Source organism: Bolinopsis microptera, chromosome 9 (assembly GCF_026151205.1).
Source record: "Bolinopsis microptera isolate Bmic1 chromosome 9, MBARI_Bmic_1.0, whole genome shotgun sequence".
NCBI lineage: Eukaryota > Metazoa > Ctenophora > Tentaculata > Lobata > Bolinopsidae > Bolinopsis > Bolinopsis microptera.
In genome coordinates this window covers 7017923-7041574 of record NC_087080.1, presented here as the reverse complement: position 1 = coordinate 7041574, position 23652 = coordinate 7017923, and the positions used below count along the sequence as shown (strand labels likewise).

Here is a 23652-nt window from a genome sequence, read left to right as displayed (position 1 = left end):
TGTACCGCAGCCACTACTGTAACTTCTAAAAATATGCTACCTTTTGGTTGTCCCTCCTCATAAAAAAGTCTCAAATTGCCTGGTCTATTTCTAGCCCAATTGTTCACTTCCCCACCTCTTTCTCGTGCCTCAATTATACCATCCAGCAGCTGGCTACGTATCCCCATTCCTCCCTCATTCGCTCAAAATTGCAGGCTTGATGCAGCTTGTATTTCCATTGGTCAGGCAGCAAATAAAATGAGTGCTTCATTTTTAAATATTAAAGTTGCAGCATCCCCAGAGTTATTTTGGACCAATGAAAAGGCTGGAGGGCGAAGGTGACTATCTCGCCGCAAGATTTCGCCGAAGTGCGATAAGATAGGGCTCCCCCCACAAAGGGGCATTTTAACAGAAAAAGGCATAATATCTTGCGCGACATATGAAAATATATTGAGTGACGCGGCTCCTTTTGATAAAATGAATCGCCCTGTATACTAGAACTAAAGGGGAAGTACGCCACAGCTTCCTCCACAAATGGTATAAACGGTCGGCACTATTTTGCAACCGAGCACATATGCTTTATTTATAAAGTTTATCAATCATTTGAAATCGAGCCTTTCTATGTGCCCTACAGTCACTCTCAGGACCATTTCTCTTGTTGTCGGTCTTGGTAACAGTACCTCAGTCTTAGGTCACGTAAAGTTAGTCTCGTACTAATTGTCTGAGCGGAAGATTGGTGTTTTTAATTTTCTTATCACCTTGTCAGGATTATCAGTGGGACTTATGTTTTACCTATTTATATAGTATTAGTATATATATAGTCATCTCTGTGAAACAAGTTAGTTTACGAGTCGAGACCCTGATGGAAAATTTAAACGATTTTAACTTGAACCATAGAAATTAGAAGAAAAAAAGGCTCTTCTTTTTATTAGAATAAAACTGGATTTCTTGGCGGAAGATAAACTTGAGCTATTTTATCGGACATCCAGAATTTCTGGTAAATAAGGGTTCCTAGTATTATATGTAAGTACGGTAAATAGAAATATTGCTGTTTAAGGGATCCAGTCAACAATGATAGATTTAAGTCAAATAGCACGTTTAACGCACGTTTATGCCTCGGTACAAGGTTTTCTAAAGAGCTTTTTGTGTTCTTGTAATGAACCAAGAATGTTCGAAAGCTTACTGGGCCTTACTTACTCCCTGCATTCTATTAGTTGTATACTACATGTTACTAGCAGAACCAGTAAGAAATACAAAGATTGAGAAACGTAAGAGCTATCCACTTACTCCCATCCCGGTATCTAAATAGTAGACTAGTCCAATAGGAACTAATATTGTCTTCTCAGACAGGAGAGTTTATCTGAATGACCGTCTTTAAAACACAGAATTATAGTTGCACCCTTTCTCTAGGGGATCTGCGTGGCCGCAAAGCGTGGCGGCCACGTAGTAAAGACAATGTATTTGTGAAGCAGGGCGAAAGCTAAGTGTCTACTGAGACTCTGTTGATAAAGCATGCTTATTTACGTAATAATGGAGCCACGACGCCCTTACCACATTACTTCATTGTTCTGTCTTAGTGTGCCTTGAATTGGGACCGTGGATACTCTCACTTCAGAGCGAAACTTGTCTGTACTTAGTAGCCGTGGATACTCTTACTTCAGAGCGAAACTTGTCTGTTCTCAGTGGCTTTACTGACTTTTCCTGACTGACTTTTTCCAAAAGTTCCTCATTAATTAGTGTATGTCGTATGACGATTGGTTTATTTGTCTTAAGTTTATTATCATCATAGATTAACTTTAAGCATATTAGATTCTTGGCAACTACCATGTACATTGATTTATAATAATTTGTATAATATGAACTTCAGTGTAATCATGATTATTGTATGATATGTTGCCTCTGACTGAAAGTACACATACAGTACAGTCACGCGACACTACTGAAGTGTCACGTGACACTACTGTAGTACTGAAGTGTCACGTGAAGGTGTTTAGTAAGCTGGTACAGTAGTTTAGAATTATAGACTGTTTCTCAGAAATAGTCTGGTTCTCACAGCTGGCGCCTGGAAAATATCATGAGATATCTTTTGAGATAAACGGCACGTTGTTTCTAAATTCTGATAGCTTGGTTCTATGGCAGGGGTTTGGCGAGCATATGTAAACTGCAGCTTAAAGTATGTCAAAGACATTTACATAATGAATTAATGCGCAAGAAAAGTGAAAACAAAGGTGATTTTCTGATCAGTACCCATTTCTACACATGTCGAGACATTGAGATACCGTCAAGACACTCTCGGCTCTTTGACCAGTGATTGATTTTAATATTAATCAGATTGAGCATTAAATATAAGTACCAAGGATGGGAGTAAGCTGGATTCTAATTTACAAATTTACAGTTTCTTCTCTCTTTTTCAGCAGCTGTTTCATGGGTGATGTGTGCTAGGAATAGTAACTGTGAAAGCGTCTGATACTTTTGGTTCTGCTTGATTTGATTCGTTTTTTAATATCTTGATTAAAGTGCGTGTTATATTACTGAAATACACGATAATTTCGGTTTGAAGCAAAACTATATAATTTATATTTGATCGTCTGAATGTGTGTGGTTATCGAAGGCAGATACCATCAGCTAATTTCGATCAAACTCAATCACTTAACTGATGTCAAGTCATTAAATCTGCGTCCTGTTGACATTTAAAATTAACCCAGTTCAACAGGCCTCATTATTGATCCTGACAAAGTTCTTCCTTGCTCTTAACATTTGTCACTCCCCCCCTCCTGCATCCTTCTCGTTAGTTTGGTTAGTTCAAGTTTGATTAATAAATCCCTATACATGTGACCTTTATACTATGTCTATTGTCTGGTATCTAGAGTCTAGTGTCCCACCAGGTGCTGGTCCCCTATCTAGATATTCAAACAGGGGGAATAACCCTTACTCTCTAGAGTCTAGAAAGGTTTCACGGTAAACACTAGTAGTATATTCGGCACACGTTAAATACAATCTGGGCCATGCACGCAAGCTGGTTGACCCAGCTGATCGTGGAATTATCTTCACAACAGCATCCTTACGTTGGTACCAATAAATTGTATGTGGACCAATATATTGTCATCAATTATTACGTAGAACATTACGTAGAATATTACGTAGAATATTACGTAGAACATTACGTAGAACATTACGTATAATATTACGTAGAACATTACGTAGAACATTACGTAGAATATTACGTAGAACATTACGTAGAACATTACGTATAATATTACGTATAATATTACGTAGATCCAGGAGGTGACCGGGACATGATTTTAGGCCTGACCGGGACCGGGACCGGGACCGGGATACAAAATGTGACTTGACCGGGACCGGGACCGGGACCGGGACCGGGACTGAGATTATCAATTTACCGTGACCGGGACCGGGACCGGGACCAATAATTTCTGGGATTTCTATCTTACCGGGACCGGGACCAACAATCCAATTTTACCGGGATGACCGGGATGACCGGGATTTGACCGGGATGACCGGGATTTGACCGGGATGACCGGGATTTGACCGGGATGACTGGGATGACAGGGATGACCGGGACCAAAACTGGTATTCTCATATTGAAAGCTGCAACTTTCATTTACATTATAATTGAAAAAAAAAACCGTCAATATTGGGCATGGGCCTAATGTACTACACCAATAATGTTCATGTACTGATTACTCAAGTTCATCCTCATTCCTCATTCCTCGATCAATGATCCCTCAAATTATTCAACAGTTTCATTCTCCAATTCCAATTGACAATTGGGCGTAGCCCGAGTTGAAAACTTGATGTTAGTTTGCACTTATGAGTTTAGAGTTATGTAACGATATTAGTTACCTACCTAAACTAGTAAACTTGTTTAGCAATTTTAAACATTGTTTTATTTGGCTCAGAGGTTGTTTAAAGATGAAATTCACAATGAATGAAAGTAAAAACTTAAAATCACAGTGAATGAAATTATGTAAAAGATCCCGGTCAAAATCCCGGCAAATTTGAGTGATTGACCGGGACCGGGACCGGGACTGGGACCAAGAATCCTGAATTAACCGGGACCGGGACCGGAATCATAAATCAGCATTTGACCGGGACCGGGACCGCGACGAAAAATTTGACTTGACCCGGTTGACCGGCACCGGCACCGGGACCGGGATAGCTGAAAATTGCCAATCCCGGTACCGGGATTCCCGGTACCGGGAATCCCGGTCACCTCCTGCGTAGATCCTCAGAGTATTATACAGATTTGCATTGACTTCTTCTATTGTAATCTTCTTGTCGTTTTGTCCTTAATTGTGCATATTATAGTCATTCCCATAGATCATACTTTTTCTGTGAGTTTTCAGTACAAATCTGGTCTATCCGACCATTTCGATATTGACATTTGGAAGAATTTAATCAGTGGATCAGGCAGAGGTCGAGTGTTATCGGGATTACTTCTGTAGTAGTTGTACAGCAAGTAGTCCCATTACCTTAGTATCGCTGTACAAATACTACAATCAGAGATTGTTGATATAGGATGTATTTTCGAGTGCTTATCATCGTTTTTTTATGGAACAAAAATACAGGATGTAGAGAGTAGACGCTCGCAGAAGAGGCTGAGAAAAGATTTGATCTCATAAATGATTTTGGCAACAGTGATGTACCCCTGTACCCCATCCTGGAAAAGTAAGGAAACTGGACCATTCAAAAATACGAAACTATATTCGTGAGCCCCGACCACTGTCCTGAAGAAACAGTCTTGAGTTGAGCAGCGAGATAACATCAAGTACTTTAAAATTAAGCGACTAATCAAGCGACTAATTAAGCGACTAATTAAGCGAATAATTAAGCGACTAATTAAGCGACTAATAAAACCTTCATAAAAGAAATTATGTATCAGTTCATTTGTATTGGTCGCTATAGTCTGGTAATGATATTACAAAACTATAGCAATCAATACAAGTAAAGAACATGACTGATGACATCGTCGTACGATCGTGAGTTTTCAATCATTTCGCTACATTAAGCTCATTATTTACATTCATCCGAACTGTACATAAACCTCAGTCCCCTGCCGAATTTTGATATGTAAAATATCATCTTAGGGCCGTATTTACCAACCTTTATGTCATACTTAAACAGCAGTTTAAGGATGAGGTTGCACTTAAAAATGAGTTTAAGTGGCAACTCTACAAATGGTATTCACGAAATTCTCTATTAAGTGTCACCCTTAGTTGCTCAACTTGATATCCCAAGTCACCAGTCATCTTTTAGTACCTTATAAACCCCTTTTAAGGGGGCATACCCCAAATCTGTCCAGACCAAATGACCTCATAGGCAGTTCAGTGACCTTCTAGCGCACCGTTTCCACACCAAAAAAAATTATTTTGAGAATTCCCAATTTTGTAATCAAGCATTTCCTGGTTAAGAGTGCAATTTTCGGAAAAAATTATTTTGTGGTTGAGACGCTATAAGTTAATTATTTCTTGCGGTATCGGGTTGAAATTTTGCTCGCCGTTTATTCACATCTATGTCAAGGTGTGTGTAAAATCTTGATATCGTATCTAAAAAGGCTGGTGTGTTACGAATTTTTAAAGTCAAAAAGCTAAAATTGTCCTTTTCAGGCTTATTTTAACAAAAAGTCAGTCAGGGAAGATCGGATTATTTGATGCTTGACATCAAATTGTTCTCTGAATTCTGGCGCAGTTTTTGATGCCCTCAAAAATTTTTTTACTCATTCACCTTCTGATCTATTGGACCTCAAAGCCAAACAACAAATTTAGGCACATTTTTCGTTTTTAATATTTACTGATTTTTCTAAAATTTTGATAGGAATGTGCTAGTGACTTTTTGAAGGGTGAAAAATAACCGCAACTAGCACATTTACATATAAGTTATGAACAACAAAACACCCTAAAATGCTTCCCTTTGTAGTTAAGGGAGAAAATGTGATTTTTTATCTGCAAAGCCAAAAAATCACATTTTCTCCCATAACTTCAAAGGGAAGTATTTTAGGGTGTTTTGTTGTTCATAACTTATATGTAAATGTGCTAGTTGCGGTTATTTTGCACCCTTCAAAAAGTCATTAGCACATTCCTATCAAAATTTTAGAAAAATCAGTAAATATTAAAAACGAAAAATGTGCCTAAATTTGTTGTTTGGCTTTGAGGTCCAATAGATCAGAAGGTGAATGAGTAAAAACATTTTTGAGGGCATCAAAAACTGCGCCAGAATTCAGAGAACAATTTGATGTCAAGCATCAAATAATCCGATCTTCCCTGACTGACTTTTTGTTAAAATAAGCCTGAAAAGGACAATTTTAGCTTTTTGACTTTAAAAATTCGTAACACACCAGCCTTTTTAGATACGATATCAAGATTTTACACACACCTTGACATAGATGTGAATAAACGGCGAGCAAAATTTCAACCCGATACCGCAAGAAATAATTAACTTATAGCGTCTCAACCACAAAATAATTTTTTCCGAAAATTGCACTCTTAACCAGGAAATGCTTGATTACAAAATTGGGAATTCTCAAAATAATTTTTTTTGGTGTGGAAACGGTGCGCTAGAAGGTCACTGAACTGCCTATGAGGTCATTTGGTCTGGACGGCACAAACCACTGTTTTGGGGTATGCCCCCTTAAGTTATGAATGGTTACCTTGTTAATACATTTTTTATCAGTACCTAATTAGTATCTAATTAGTAATTAGTACATGATAAGTACCTTATCATGTAAGTTCCGTGCCTTATTTTGTCTTTAAGTTTCACCCATTTCAATACTGTGTTCATCAGTTGTCCCGCCTGCTTGCTTGATAAGGAGATGAATATTTGTTTCAACACATATCCTTCTTACTCTCACCCACCAACCAACCAAAAGCAAAGCTGAGCTGAAAGTGATCATTATAAATGGCTCAACCTCGCCTTTAAGGATCAGAATAGCAGACAACTTTAATCTGGCAAAGTATGGTCTAAATGGGTCTGTAAAAGCTCACGGTTTCTACCGTATTAGACTATTTAATTTATCGCCAAAATATCGTGGTTTCATACACATTCCACGAGAAGCATCTGTGTATGAAAGTATGATGGAGCAATCAGCTATAGTATGGAGCAATCAGTTAGAATTGGGCCTCTTGATGAGAATCAAGCTGCAATCATTCTCAAAACAGTAGCATATTTACAGACACTTTCAGCACTATATACGAAATTTCGAGAACCATGTCAAAGTTTCACTATCCGGACTGGTTGTAACACAATTGTAACCCACATGCAAAGAAAATGAGCGCAAAATATAACTGACTACTGGCTCATAAAGTAATCTATAGATGTTTAAACCAATGTATCGTGAACACCCTGTAAACACCCTGTAGTCTGTACACACCCTGTAAACACCCTGTCATTATGCAAGTTTTCACTTTCTGGCTTGGTTACGGAGTTTAACTTAAAACCTGCTAAACGTGGCTTCAGTGCTTATTTATCAGTTGTTAGTTGATACGTTTATATTGCACTACTTTTGCGGATTGGTTACATCATGGGTAATGGGTAATGATACCAAGTCTTGAGCATATGGTATTAAATTTTAAACAGTTTAATTTCCAGTCGAAGTGAATGAAAAATCGTAGAATGATGTCAATAAACTGTTGCTACCTTACAAGACATTTTTGTGGCGGACCAATTTGCGACGACCGAAATTTTGGCGGTCCGAAAATATGGCGAAATTGAACAAAAACCGTCACATTTCGGACGTCACAGAAAATAAGGGTATTTTTCATCATTTTGTTTTCTGACACAAAGCTAAAGGAAATTCAAACTTTTCTAAAAATCGGTAAAATCATGTTGAAACAAAATGAAACTTATAAATCGATTTCTTCATCTTCCTCTAAGGGGTCCGGCTCGACTCTTTCAGTTTCACTTATTGAGTTTGGTATTAAATTGTTTATCTTGACTTGTACCTTCATTCACTGAAGGATTCCTTACCCCACTGCAAAAACCTGGTAAGCCACGTGGACCTTTAAAAAGTCTGCGCCCTCTTTGTCTTTTAAACGGCACCAGGAAGATACTGTCCATGATAGTCCTTAGACGCATTCAAAGACAAGTTTCTCAGTACACAGGACCTTGGCAAAATGCCTACAAGCCTGGCCATAGCTGTGCAAATATTGTTTGGACACAACGGATCCTAGTTTCAGTTGTGAAGGAGAAACGCTGGTCTCTACACAAAATGGGTATTGATGTCATCTGCATTCGACACCATTAAGAGATCAGTTTTGCTAGAACTTCTTGCTGATGCTGGTTGTAGTGAAAACGACATCCGACTGGTAAGGTACCTACTCTCATGTACCAAACTGAAGATTAAAGTGAGGTCTACCGTATCAGGGGAGTTCATTGTCACGATAGGTGCGTTCCAAGGTGATAGTTTGTCTGGAAACCTTTTCACCCTGTATTTGGCTGGCGCACTTTATCACCTTCGTGCCTTTATGTCTTATCTAAGACCCAACCCTCCGTTTGCTGAAAACCTGCTACCTCTTGAGTGGGAGTACGCAGACGACGCAGACTTCACAGACGAGGATAAAAAGAATTTGGAGTCCATGTTACCAATATGCAAGGAGATATTGGAGGAGTGGAATCTTTTTGTCAACGAATCAAATACAGAATTCACACATATCTATCTGGCCGAGAAGAACGAAGTTGATGACAAAGGAGAGCCACTTCGAGGAAGAGAGCCCTGGAGATCATCTATCTCACTTGGTTCCAAATTGTGCAGCAACGAGGACATAAAAAGACGATGTATTCTGGCAAATCTAGCTTTCCAAACCTACAAGAAAGTTTGGGAACAAGGTAAACGCATACCTCTTAAGACCAGACTTAAGATCTACGAAGCCCAGGTGGTCTCCGTCTTAATGTATAATTGTAGCTGCTGGGCTGCTTCAAAGCAGCTACTGAGTAAACTGGATATTTGCCACAGAAAGCATCTGAGGCAAATCATCAGAATGACTTACCCTAATATAATCAAAAACGACACCCTTTACAAGAGATGTGAAGTGGTTCCACTCAGTGAGCGTGTTGCATGTGCACGATGGAGGATGCTCGGACATGTCCTTCGCAGTGATAACAACTCACCTGCACAGCTTGCATTACACTTTGCAGTAGAGAGTCAGAGTACCAAAAAGGGTAGAGTAGGCAGACACCAGTCGAACTTGCTTAAGACTATTAAATTTGATTTAGGTAGTAGGAACATTCCATTTGTAAATACAGACGATTTGTACAATTTAAGACTTTTAGCCTCTGATAGAGCGGGATGGAAGAAGTTGTTATAGCTTGTGTATCAGTATTTCTTTTTTTCTGGCTACTTATCAGATCTTTAAGATGTTCATTTATGTTCTATTTTTGATTTGAATAAAGTTATATAATAAAGTTATATAATATCTTGACTTAGTCTCTTATAAGACGTTTATGTTAGCACATAAATGTAATTTATTGTAAATTTAAAACGTATTACTTGACATTAAATTCATCATGGAATATTGTGTTTATTTGTCCCACCATCATATCACTAACTTTTCAAGAACAAAATGAATCGATGAAGCCACAATTATTGGAATAAGCTAAAAATAATGCGACGGATTCTATTACGACGACCGAAATTTTGGCAGTCCGAAAATATGGCGAAATTTCGGGAAAACCGTCGCATTTCGTACGTTATAAAAATGTCTTGTAAGGTATATACTATTAAGGATCATTCTGTATGGCCCAATCCCTACGCCGGAGGGATCATCCCATTTATAAGGCAATTGAAATGGTGACGGAACCTCCTTGTGGATGTTAACAGTCAACATGGTTCTTCTTAACCAATACTGCGTATTTAGTCTCGGATAAATACTCAAACCTTTCCGGTCTTGGAGGTGTCTTAAGATTGGTCAGCTGAAAGCGCAGTTTATTACAAATGGAAACTATTAAAAATGCACCAGAGACTTGGGACCGACCCATTAGACAGTATATTTTAATAGCAGGAACCCGTTCAACCTTTCTTCATTTCTTCGTAGGAGGCTGTGGTCAGGATGACCACTATAAGATAGAGCATTGGAGCCCTGTGCTTACCACGGTAAAATATTTATAAGTGGAAAAAAGTTAAAACTTGATTGAACTTAAACGTACGCTTTCTATTTTTCAGAGTGTTCGCAATTTTTCGGCTGTGTTATGGTTATTAGTCTATTCAATGTTCAATGTTCATGGACTGCTTTGCACCTTCGTCGTTTTTACTTTGTTTGACAAAAATATTCGAGACAAAATAGCACATTTTACAATTTTTAGTATAAATGGTTGTCAATTAGGCACTCTAACAAATAACCATTAATATATTATATATATGAATCAAAAGTTGCCCCTTATAGATACAACCATTGTGATCATCTTGCACTTATGGATAATATTCCAGGACCTCCCTAAATAATATACCACATATCTGTTCTTGGCAGATGCCTGGATATGGCGAATTGCCGGTTGCTTAAGTCTAGTTATTACCTTATTTCAAACCGGTACAGCTCCTGATTGAGAACGGAAGCCAGACAAAGAACTGGAATAGGTCGAGAAAGACTCTGTCTGTAAATCCATTGAGAATCCAAGCAGCCGCAAAATAGAGCATAGCCTGGAGTTTCAGGGTGGTTCCTGGGACTGTGAAACACATTCCTGAATATCAACTTTTGTTACGAATTTATTCACAGATAGTGTTAAAAATTGCGATTCCTGGCCCTATACTGTTAACCGGTAGTACTGCATTCCGGAAGACTTTCATCTATCTTTAGACTTTTTTTTAATACTTTTATTTTTATACTCTTTAACTCAATAACTCATAAGTTTTCGTTTTAGCTTATTTAACATTAGTTACTTATATACAGTAGTACTTACATACAGTACAATACACATTTAGATGAACAGATTCAAATCTCTGCCCCTTAATCATTATGTTTACTAAAAAAGTAGCACACTTAATACTTTACATACGATTATCCTTGAGCATTATATATTAGGTGTTCAAACTTGGACAATATCATGAATTTAATTATAAATTGGCGAATAAGGAACAATTCTGCAAACTAGATAATTTCAATAAAAATAAGTTGAAGACAAGGAACACGTTTTTCCTTTATTATATTTATTATTTACTCAATAAAATTGACTAATCCACACCCATCGTACCGTGTTATTGATAAAATTTCAGTAAAAAACTGGCTGTCCAAAACTTTATCGTCCTCAAATTGCTTCGTGCTCTGACTAGACAAAAACAGTCTCGATCTTAAACGATTTAAGATAGGTTAAGACTAGGGTCTGAAATCAATAAAATGTAGATAGAAGATAAAGACTTAAACTGTTTTCTTAAATGTTTTCGGCCTCCTTAAGAGCAGTTTCATATGTTCATGTTACCCGCACGCCACATTATTGGCTGTCGATTCTCAAGAAATTACGAATTCCCTCGATAACGTTCTGTTTGGTCCGCCAGTAATTACCACGGTAACAGTTTAAGAATCTGACCTCATTGCGTTTCTACAGATTTTTGGGCCGCCAGCACGTGTGACAAATACTCCTCAGCTGCTCAGCACGTGACAAATGCTCCTCAGCACGTGACAAATGCTCCTCAGCACGTGACAAATGCTCCTCACTCAAATGCTCCTCACTCCTCAGCTGTTCAGTGCTGCATGCAAGTTCCTGATTTGCTGTCGGCGCATTGCTCCTGATTTGGATACCTTTAGCGCTGGTGGTTGGAATATGAACATTTTCTGAGAGTTAACAGCAGGACTACCACGTTTACTTGTATCTCCGACTGTCACCCTACCGTCACCCCCCTTACCAGCATCTCTTCTCCTCAGATAACTACACCTCTCCACATCTTCATATCTTTGTGCTGTTACGTGACGGAAGAAGTACAGCTGGGAATGTTTCTTGGTATTTTTAGCGGAGCTGGCAGATTCAGGGTCAATCTCCTTGACTGTCTGTGTCTCTTTGTTCAGGTACAGTGGTACATCGTTGGTCAGCCTCAGTTTTGTTGAGGAGGATTTCCACCGTGTTTTATTTTTCAAGCTCATAACTCGGGCCTCGCTGTAAGCTAACTGTTCGGGTGATCTGAATGTAAGTAATTTTTCACTGCACCCTTCCACTTTCCCTATCGCAACGTAGTCCGAAAGCTCTCCTTTTCTCACGTTCCCCCCATGCGTTTCAGACAGCAAGTCCCTCAATAAACTGATTCTCTCTGGTCGGAGACTGATAGTGGTAAGTGGTGCGCCAGGCTTCCTGGACAAGTCCACTTCTTTAGCTCGTTGTTTTCTGACGTTAAGCCTCCAATCATTCTTGGGTCTGTTCGCAAGGATCGGTAATGTCTCATACAGCTTGATAGGTCCCTCATGTCCTGCTTCGTTCCTGAAGTTTATTTGTGTTTAAAATCCCTCCGCAAATATAATTGGTTTGGCGACAGTTAATTTTGTAGATTCCATGGATGTCACTGCAAGTCAGGAACCATTTACCATTAAATGGTCGAATGTCATTTTGTGGAATCATATTTTTACCCGGCTGTTCGAGAGAGAATTGGAAATCCTTGCCATCGATCAAGTGCCTTCTGAAGTTTCTCACGATCACCCAACATGATACTATCCGCATGTTGCTGCCTCCTTTGCATCATATCTACACCCACAATGGTTCCTAAATATAATTTTTAGCAATTATCATGGAGAGTTAGCCAGAAACGTAAACGTTTTGATATTTTGAGTTCAAAATTAAAAGGGCGACCCCTAAAGCTAACATGTGCATATGTTCAACAAATGTTAGGGAGTCTATATTGAGTAACCAAAACAACAAAACCAGCTAAACCAACTGCGATATAACCGCAGACTGAGCCATTTAAACTTGTGACCTGTAATTGGCAATTAGCGATCCACTTACTAACTTATCAACATGAACGGGGAAGCATTGTAGCAGCATTGTATTTGTTGTCATGGTGAACAAGTGGACTTCACGCTGTGTTTCAGTGTAAGTTTAACTTATTTACTACCAAGTTTAAATGCAAATCTCACAGCACTGATTCTCTAAGAAGTCTGATCATTTCTGACTTCAGGAAGTGGACCATATTATTTCGAGCGTGGGATATTAACATCATAAACTGCAGACGTAGATAATTATCGGGTCTTTAAACGGCGCCTGCATGTTTGACATGTACCGCTCATATTTTGAAGTATAACTCTTACCTAGTATGTTGTAATGGACTGCACGCAAAACTTAATATCACAGTTATACTTCCTTCACATTTATCGGACCTAGTTTATTCTTGCAGTTCATAAAACTTAACATTTCAGTCATATAGAGATTAGGAGTTATTAAGTATTTTGTGCTTTTTTAAACATTAATTTTGTATCTATAATAATATATATATTTGAAGTAAACATTGGCCAGTAAGCAAAGCTTGTCCCCAATCAATCAGTTACATCCTCACAAATATTCCTCTACTCAGCACACATTGCATCATTTTATTCCTCAGAACTGTGTAATAAAACAGAGAGCTGCACCATTGTTAAAGAAGCAGTAGCTCTTGCCCTTTATCCAGGGTATAATATATCCGGGGCCCGGGCTGTTAGTGGCCGGTCATGTTGTAATGGTATTGGACATTGGTACGTGCACAATTAACTCACGTGGAGAGTGAACCTCAACACTTGAGATGTTAACAGCATTGTTTGTGAGTGGCTAGGTGTCCCAATGAGGATGTAGGCATATGTCTCTCACCTTTAACGACTTCCTGTCCTTAATGGCGCTTATGGTATGGATGCTCTACGCGGTAAAGTACCCATTAGAGCATTAGGCATAAGTTTTAACATTTACTTTCTTGCTCTCACGGCTCGTGGGCCAAGGACAGGTTAATTGAGCACGGTTCAGAAGGTTCCGTGGGTTGTTCCTCTGTTGTTTCCAGTTTTTAGGGCGGATGTCATGGGTGATTATAACTGTCACGTTTAGCAATTTCTCAATTTATCGCTTCTAAATTCTAATATGTCACAACGAGTGGAGTATAAAACAAAAAGCAAAAGTGTCAAAAGCGTGACGTTATACGACGTACATGTGCTTGAGGTGGAGGAGCTGTGTTGCGCCCCCCCCCCCCCCCCCCTCTGTGTAGATGCCGGCTTGAGGAGGAGCTGTGTTGCCCCCCCTCTGTGTAGATGCCGGCTTGAGGAGGAGCTGTGTTGCCCCCCCCCCCCCCCCCCCCTGTGTAGGTGCCGGCTCGAGGAGGAGCTGTGTTGCCCCCCCCCCCTGTGTAGGTGCCGGCTTGAGGAGGAGCTGTGTTGCCCCATCCCCCCTCTGTGTAGGTGCCCCCCCCCCCTCACCCCTTGACTCTTGAGTGTGGTTGCCGGCTTGAGGAGGAGGAGGTGGTGTGTGGGGGGGGGGGGGGGTCCAAGGGGAACTTTGGGGAACTTTGGGAAAGTCCCCCAAGATTTCTGAAGTTCCCCAAAAAAAAGTTCCCCAAAACTCCCCAAAGTTCCCCAAAATTCCCCAAAATTATTCAAAATTATTCAAAATTATTCAAAATTTCTCTAATATACATTAATACCCATTAATGTTAACATGTATGTTATTATAAGGTATAATCTTAACATACTTGTTGATACTTGCAGCATGATAATTTTCTTGGCATGATTATTTTTTTGGGGAACTTTGGGGAATTTTGGGGAATTTTGGGGAACTTTCTGAAGTTCCCCAAAAAAAGTTCCCCAAAATTCCCCAAAATTATTTGTTTCATTGATAATTTTTTGGGGAACTTTGGGAAAGTCCCCCAGGTTTCCTGAAGTTCCCCAAAAAAAAGTTCCCCAAAACTCCCCAAAGTTCCCCTTGGACCCCCCCCTGTGTGTTGCCCCCATCCCCCCAAATCTGGATGTAAACATGTTCTTAGTATATACAATATACATGGTCTTGTGGTAGACCATCACACTCTGGACTGCAATCCTCACGCCAGCGGGTTCGCTTCAACTATCACTGAACATTCTGATAAATGCAAATGATAGCTCTTTAGAATCAAATCTGATACGCTTGATTATAGGCCGAGGCCCGAGGCGCTTAAGTGATTTATCGTAATGGTCGCTGCTAGCGATTGCATTTGGTTCTTAGTTATAAACCTGGTCATTGGGCAGGCTTACATCTTCGTTTACTGGCCTTTCTTGATTATGGTACTATTAGATGCTTATTAAATTGTCGAAATAATCATACTTTAGCACCATAGTCCGTACCATTATACATAATATGTATAATCAGGTCTCAGACACAATCTTGCAAACCTCTTAGAGTATAACTGATTGACAGCTCTGATGTTTATTCCGTCCTTAAAACTTAAAACTGAACTATTTGGGCTGTACAATACGAGCTACACCAGTAGAACCTTGTATTGAGTGAAAGTCTCCACTCCCCTCTGCTTTTCTGGCATATCAATACACTGTTTCCTACCCAAATCAATACATCTGTTTCCTTCTTAACACACATGCATGTAAACATCGGGTCACCGGCTTCAACACCGGCTACAACACCGGCTGCAACATCCCCAGTAACTGGAGACTACTGAAATTATTGCGGTTATATTAAACCTGGTTATGAACTTTAAATTGATTCCATTTCGCTTTATGACAAGGTTGCGTATACTTCCCTGCAGTGGCAAAGTGACGTGTCTTCTGACGTGTCATGTAATGAGCAGAAAGTACCATGTTCCAGGTTCCTCTGACGTGCCCCTTTTCGTGCACTTTCTAGTTTATTATTGGACAGGAAGTGGGACCTCCTCCGCAAGACATGTTGTTAAGTCTCCTCGTGTAAAGAGATCACGTGACTTCCCTTTCTCACTTGTACACGTTTGACGTTTTATGAGACAATTATTTGTAACTCGTTGCCATTTCTTACATTGGTCTTCTTGACTCCATATTCACTTTACTCGGGTAGTGCGTGACTAAGCGCCACACAGGTTGTTATTAGCGTAATATGTTAAAGGTGAATGTAAACTCCTTCAATGTTTGCTCTGCCTCCACATGGAAATTGGAATCGTCAATTCCTACATTCTTACTGACATAATATTGTACTTTTATAAAGCGTTCTTTTTTGTCTCGGAGTAATACCTTGTCCTTTGTTGGTCCACACGGGACCGAGCTATGTGTACGGCAGGATAGTTTAACTTTACCGGGCACAGTTTAAGGTAATCCAAGGGTTTTTGTTAAACTACAGGAATCACGTGCTACAGCTTTTTATTTATCAGACTCACTGAACCTTATACTTACTTTGCTCTGGGCCGGGGAGTCTCCGACCGAAATACCGTCCACTATAATGTTCCGTTTAACTTCACGGTCTAGAATAGCTGTTCCGTTGACCTCACAGTTCCATAGCTTATAGTTATATTATAGCTGAACGGCTTATAATAAGATTCGAGTCCGTGTGGTGTAAGTGACGTTATATGCTCTAGTGACGTCATATGTGCTAGTGACGTCATATGCTCTAGTAATTTTTCTAGTAAAAGGATTCGTAGTATAGGCTTATTCCCTAATTCAATAGTCGACGTACGAAGTCTACCAACTTCTAGAATACTTTTTATCTAGACTCAAAGCACGAAAAACCATAAAATTCAAGTTTTCCCTGCATATTTATGCTCAATTAGTAGATCGCCCTAGTACAGGCTTTAGTGCAGTGCAATTTGGTCTCAAAACGGTCGAAATCGTTCGAGTATTGAACTATGATATCAGGCAACAAACGGCATACTGGTGATTTAAATCTGACCAAGAAATCATAGAAACTGCCGTAATTTGGGATCAAAAATTTAACTTTATACCGTCATAATCTTTAAGTATAGCTATAACTTAGACTCTAGCACTATAATATCATTATTCGTTGAAATAACACCTTGAGTTTAACAAGTTGGTCGATGGTCATTTTATTTTTCCTTTGTTTGTATTCTGTTTTTCCTTTGTGCTTAAAGATAATACTTATAAGCGCGTCGATAAGTTGTCCTCATCAGTTCAAAATTAACATTATTTGGTATATTTTATTTAACTCAAACGGGCAAATGTAAACTTTGGTTTAACGGTTATTAACGTGTGTGTGTTTGCCCTTCCGTCCCTGGTAGTCCCTGTCTCCCCATCGTTAACCCGTAAGGGGTTGCACCAGGGGCGGTGGTAACAGAACTTCAAGACTCTCGGAGTCTGTTGTCGATATCTATGTATAATATATTTATGGTATATAATTTGGGAGTCTCTCTCTCCAGCAGCAGGAGTTGGAGAATGGGGACGCGTTGTGAAAGCCACCGCAAGGAAGGCTTACAGTCGACGCCGACCAATCAAAAGAAGAAGAAGAAGAAGAGATCAAAAGAAGTGTTTGCCCTCATGAAACCTTGCACATTCAACTTCTTTAATCTTGTTGCTAAAACATTCAATTTAAAAATTAATATTGCTGGCTCTTTTTTGTCATCGATTAGCTCCTTTTTCCTTTAACAGTCACGAAGTATAATAGTGTATACTGTACACATTGGAGTTTTTATCAACTGAACATAGCGCAAGTAGAACTATAATCCAACGATTTTGTGGACTATTAGTATTACAAGACTGTTTTTACGCAGAAAAATCTTTATAGAATATTGAATTTGATGCACGCGGCACGAACAAATACCCACACACCGCATTATCTCCGCTGATTACCCATTAGGCACTCGTGCTTTTTTAAACAATTCTAGGCGCCCAACGTCCTTCAAATACCTCTGAAATTACTATGGAATTCGTGGAAATGTCAGGAAATTAATCGTTAAAACCACCGTTTAGGAACCAGAATTAGACCATCAATCCTTGTTTTTAAATGTCGAGCAATGATTTTGTTTAGATGACTGCCGCAAGTTGAAATTGTCCGTACGGAAGTTCTTAAGTTGGCAAAGATTTTTAGTTATAGTGCAATGCAATTTTCACGATATTTTGTTGGTATTTTTACTGTAAAAGGTTCAAAGTTTGTAATAGTAATACACGCGTACACCATATTATCTTCCTCATGGGTGTTTAACTTAATATTATTTAGTATATTTTATTCAAGGTGAATGTAATCTTTGGTTAAACGGGGCGATGTGTGCATCCGCTATCCTCATGAGACTTGTGGACATTCTTCTTTTCCATTGTCATTACCTTCTTTACCATTGTTCAGTTGAAATGTTTGATTTAAAATTTGAGGTGCTCTCTTTGTTTAGTCTCCCATTTATCGTTTATCAGTTTAATTAAAAGCTTAACATAGCACACTGAACACGTAAAAGTTCCTTTAACAATTTAGAGCTTGTGCAGGGTTGCCAATTTGTCATTTGGGTTTGATTATTTTTCGGGCAAATTTAATCCTGCCTAAAAATGACAATGCCCATTGCTCATATAAGGCTTATTTGTTTTACTTTTCACCGAAGCGTTTCATTGTTTATTTGTTAAACAGGAAATTAATCTTAGAATTATATGTAAAGCAGTAAAATACCCAAGTAGGTCATCGGACTTTTTAATTAGTGTTATCAGTTTAATGGCGAGTGGCGTTGTCAAGGCTTAATCTAACTTTGACTGCATATTTAGCACTTCAAACGTGTTGAGTACCTCTCTGATGCTCTGTATTATTTCTTTCGTAATTGGTCTAATAATAGGAGTGAGATCTGATCCAACAGAACCAATTATATTATTATTTCTTCAGCAACACATAACAATAGGCTCAAACGGGTAAAAATGATAATATCCTACTAATGATATGTCCACAGAACGTGCTCCACAATGACACATATGATCCGTGAGAAGAAGGCATAATGGTAGCCGCCACTACCACTCTCCCACAAGCGACACTATCTTAATCCTTCAACCATTGACTGAATTATATCCTGTCATATTCTTTTTAGCTGGGCTGGACAATATCCATTGACAATGGCCATGGTCAGTAGCCTGTTTAGCAAGATAAAAGATTCGACCAGACTTCCAATTTAGTTTCATTCAATTTACTAGATTAGCTTAATTAAGCCTCTTTTGTCCGCCGTCTGCTCTGACGACCGGATAAATTGCCACGTATTGTTCAGATAATTGGCGAGTCCTGAATTCGTGATAAAGGTTGGTTGTTTTGGTCATGTGAGTGGTCAACAAATAAGCAGAAGTGGAGTACTTTTAATTTGTCCTCGCTATTAGTCGGTATATTTGCGCCCTACAGTACTCTGGAACAGATTGTTGTATTGTTAAGAAAGTCAGTTCCCTTTGTTTGCACAGCCAGTCTATACTACTATATTTTTGTTTGATCACTCAACAAATCTTTCAGTGCGTTCAAGTTTAATCATTCAAATTCTAAAGGCATGCAGATATTGGATACACAAATTATACGAGTATTTAATTGTATTTCAACGCTGCAAGAGCAACAAAGCAAAGCAAAATTACTGCCTTCGTGTCTTCTTTAACGTCCGTCACTTCTCTCGTCCGTCACGTCCGTCTCGTCCGTCACACGCGACTCTCTCGTACTTCTTCCTACACTCCACTAACCATCTCAATGAAGTAAAACTTTTGTCTTCGCTCCTTAGCCTCATGTGTTAGTTGGACCCATCACATATCAGGCACTTCCATCGCTGTTCAACTAAATATCACTAAATTAAGATATATCGCGAGCTTTTAATACCATTTACTTCACTAGTGAATGATCTTATTATGAAAGCACACCGTTTGAAGAGGCTGCGGTTATAATATACTTATATCCACACCGGGTTAGTACCCCGCATTCCCATGAGTACCGACCAGCAAATAAACTTCCGTGGATCGCTCAAACCAACCCACCCGACCCCCTTCTTCCTCACTTCCTCCTCACTTACAACCTCTCTACTCCCAAGCAGTCCTCATCTGCATCTCTTCAAGATTCCCAATCTGGTGTAACCGACTAACGAAGGGGAGGCGACCGCACCGGACGGTGTGGGCACTCTGTGTTGCCTTTGTTTGAACATTGCCTCACACTCAAGGTAGTCACAAGAGCAAAGTGCAGATGCGCCGGATGCTCCAGCTATGTTCCTTTCTTGGGAAGTGCACGTTGCTTCGTGTGGTTGTTTAGTCTCTATCACTGCGTACCACCTGGCGTACCGTACGGACCAATGAAAAGCCGGGATGATCTCGGACAGCCAATAAGCGGCGAGGCAGGCCTCAATACATCTTATATGTTATTTTGTGTGTTAGGTAGGCGAGTGTGTTCCGAGATGGAGGTATTCCATGATGAACTGACCACGTGACCTCCCGACTCTCAAGCACTAACCGAGGACTAAAGGATTTTATCATTGTTCTCGTGACTATAGCGTACTCCCCTTGCTTATACGCGTGGTTATGAGGCAGGTATAGCTTGTTTCTAATGTTCCGTCTCTCATATAAGAACCTAATATTAATATATGTTAAGCCTCTATTTAAAACATTAAACAGGACTTGAAAAGAGGATAAAGTAAGGACATAAATCAGGCCCCTGCATCAAACAGTGGCTTGATCATTGGTTAGGGACGCAGGTCTTAGTACAAGTACTTTTGGTCTGGCAGTAGTGAGGGTATATGCCTCATAATCTGCTATTCTGTGTTTGTGTGTGTACACTTCTACCCAATTAGATTTCCTCGACGCCTCTATCAGTTTCTGCATCATTTCCAAAGCAAAGGAGAGTCCTTTAGGCTAATAATTTGTTTTTTCTTCGTTGCTCGATTGTATAACTTACATTGTGCCTACACTTAGGTTGGGTTTTTGTTGACTTGTTTAGATCTGATTATTCTGATGCAGCTGTAAATTGTTGCTTGGTGCTTACTCGAGATATTTATTAGCCAATACTTGAAGTACTTATTTGGTAAAAATTCCAGCTTTCCTCTGTTTGCAGCAGTACTGATCACTGTAAAACTCTTAAACTGTAAACTTAAACACGTTTGCACGTACTTTACGGATAGCTGTATAGATTACAAGTGTTGCTTCCTGACCACATTGATTAATTTACGTTTTGAAGGAGCAGACTGACAGACTCACTGAGTTTCTGTTCCGTCTATCAGTTATAGAGGCAACATATATAAGTGCGGTCGGTGCAGAATCGCACTATTGACCTAATACCGCACGTCGTCCCAGAGGCTCAATGTCCCTGGAGCAGTAGTGTATGTTAGCAAAGATAGCTGGACCCTCGTGTCTCAACGTTCCTCCTCGTTTACTTTTTTTTCGAAAATATGTTACGTTTCTAAATCTCCCCGCGTTTATCTTGCCTCGTACGTGCAGTGTATTCTGATGCACAGTGTTTTACTTTAATCTGAAGTTTAATTTTAAAATGTTCTAGAAAGAGTATTGAGGTTATTTGTGCAAATATTAAAGGTTTAAGTATTAAATCGCGATATTTTTCCCTCCAAATTTGCTACACAACAAATAATTTTAGGCAAGTGCGGGATTGCACTATTTAAAAATTTTTACCGCACCTATAATTACTATATGCTGCCTCTGTGTATATCAGTCATCGTATAAAAGTTTATACGATGGTTCTAATGTACCGTCACAATAGTGACTTTAACATAAAGCCCGCATCAGTGAACTGTATAACGTATAACACTATAACATGTTCATTAGATTTTGATGGATCACTTTAGTGACTAGTCTCTATAGTATACGTGCTAAGTTTCGTTTTCGGGGGACAAGTGCCAATGACCATATAAGTTTATGCCAATGACCATATAAGGTTATATAAACCATCGCTCTGCCAAGTCTCGCACCTACATGTTTATAAATTGGAGAAGGTAGGTGAAGAGAGAAGGCATAACTTGACAAAACTGACACTTTTCGGTTCTATTTGTTCTTGAAGATAGTTTTGGTTCTCTTTATCTGTATCTATTTTGTATTTTATATTAGAGCTTTTCATCTAGAAGGGAAAAACTTCTTTATATTATGGAGTTGGGGTGTGGACTAGCTACATCTGGTTAAAAAGTTTCCATCCCGTTACATAATACTCAATAAATATAATAGATTTGTAGTGTTGTAATTACTTTAAATTTGTGTTGTAATTAGTTTAAAACTTGGTTTTGTAGCAGTGTTGTTGTATTATGTTTAGATTTGTAAGTAAAGGAGCTTTGTATATCGGCTGTATTTTGATCCTGACACGGGGTGAGGATAAAATCTGGATGTTAAAAATTTGAACCGAAACAATTCTTTTACCTGAATATAAATAGAGAGGAAAACAGATGACAAAAATAAAAAGATTAAGTCCTAGGTATTTTGACGCACAAGTAAAAGCAGCTGAGGCCAATTACTCTGTTCAAATTCAGTAGGCCACACTTACTCTTTAAGTAAATGCAGGCTAAACCGTGAAATTAAACAAAATATAGTATAGAATATCTATGTATTCATATTACAACCATGTAAGGTTAAACAGTTGTAAATAGTTTACCTTCACATTAAGTGTAATCCCAGCCTCGTTATTCATTGCAGAGTTTTCACTAAACTCTCACTTTACCTTTATCTGATTATCTCGCACGTCTCAATACTGGACTCATTTCTCAATACATCAACTGATATAGTTCTTCTAACGTGACCGCAGTATTCCATGCTCATAAAATTTAATTCCTTCAATCTCAACACTCTTCCTGTGCTCGTTTACTTATACGCTCTTTTATTGAGGCACTTCTTCTACACCTCTCAAGAGTGTAATGTGCTTCTTTTTCGGAGGAAAATTTTCCTCTTTTCAAACATTTTTCACGATCATCATAGATCTAGCTAATTATTTTTACTTTTATAGTTATTATAAGTTATTACAGGAACACTTGTGATATACCTAAGTGTTTGTGAATATTTGTTTCGTTCTAATTCTTCGTTAGTTCAGTTGTGAAAGGACAGTGGCATTATGGCATATGACAAAATAATATAATATGTATATCGCAATACAATGTACATACAAAGTATAACCAGTTCTCTGAAGCCAAATTATCGTAAAAAGTTAACCAATCTTGGAGAGGGGGAGGGGGTGGGGGGGTGTGCGGGGGGATGCTCGAACTAAAAAAGTTGTATATTGATATATTATGCATTCTAAAATGTTATCGACCTCATTAACTATAAGAAATACTTTTTAATTGATCAGTATCACAATGTGATTATTTCTATTGATCTCACTACTTAATTAGATAATTAACCTCATCATCTGATCAATTAATTAACTTCATTACCTGATTAGTTAATTAACCTCATTGCTTTACTAACAACTCACAACTTGCTAGGTTACTGATGATGATGAGGATGGTTAGAAAGTGACGTACCTTCACCTCTCCCACTCTACTCGTCGACTCTTCTGAGCGAGATATGAGAAATTGCCAGTCATACTGCGCCTCACAAAACAAAAAGGTGAGGAATTAATTAATTAATTAATTACTTTACAAAACCGATACGTTCATGTTAATTAGCAAATTCTTTGATAATAGTTGTGATGTTTTTATCTATCGCTGAGAGGCATTTTACATGTGGATGCTGTTTTTCTCTGATAGGTTGCTTTTGCATGCTGATTGCTCGTTGTTTGATTGTTGTTATGTGTCGAAAAAACCTTAATCGTCGGTTGATTACAGATTTGTTTTCAATTATTCAATCTATGTGACTGGAAACAACTTAAATTAAACAACGGTCAAAGTTATTACTCATAGACCCTCACTTGTATGTT

The 23652-nt window shown here is 38.8% G+C and overlaps 2 protein-coding genes across 5 annotated transcripts in view; both read left to right on the top strand.

The window, feature by feature from the left end:
• The window catches only part of LOC134820589 (mediator of RNA polymerase II transcription subunit 15-like), a 40978-nt gene that overhangs the window by 10154 nt on the left and 7172 nt on the right, over window positions 1–23652 (top strand). For all 4 annotated transcript variants that reach the window (XM_063831068.1, XM_063831067.1, XM_063831066.1 and 1 more), the window contains exon 2: window positions 23219–23342. In XM_063831068.1, coding sequence (XP_063687138.1) covers window positions 23301–23342 — 42 coding nt within the window. In that variant the 5' untranslated portion in view covers window positions 23219–23300. The remainder of the gene's footprint in view (window positions 1–23218; window positions 23343–23652) is intronic.
• Window positions 8214–10490, top strand: LOC134821349 (uncharacterized). Its single transcript, XM_063832092.1, has 2 exons — window positions 8214–8884; window positions 10418–10490. Exons 1-2 carry the CDS (start codon window positions 8214–8216, stop codon window positions 10488–10490), a joined length of 744 nt encoding a protein of 247 aa, XP_063688162.1.

Bases quoted from the DNA above. Each gene is read 5' to 3' on its own strand.
- LOC134821349 (XM_063832092.1), top strand. From the start codon at position 8,214: ATGTCATCTGCATTCGACACCATTAAGAGATCAGTTTTGCTAGAACTT. The intron at 8,885-10,417 runs GTATAATTGTAG...ATAATATTCCAG, and splicing joins CAGGTGGTCTCCGTCTTAAT to GACCTCCCTAAATAATATAC.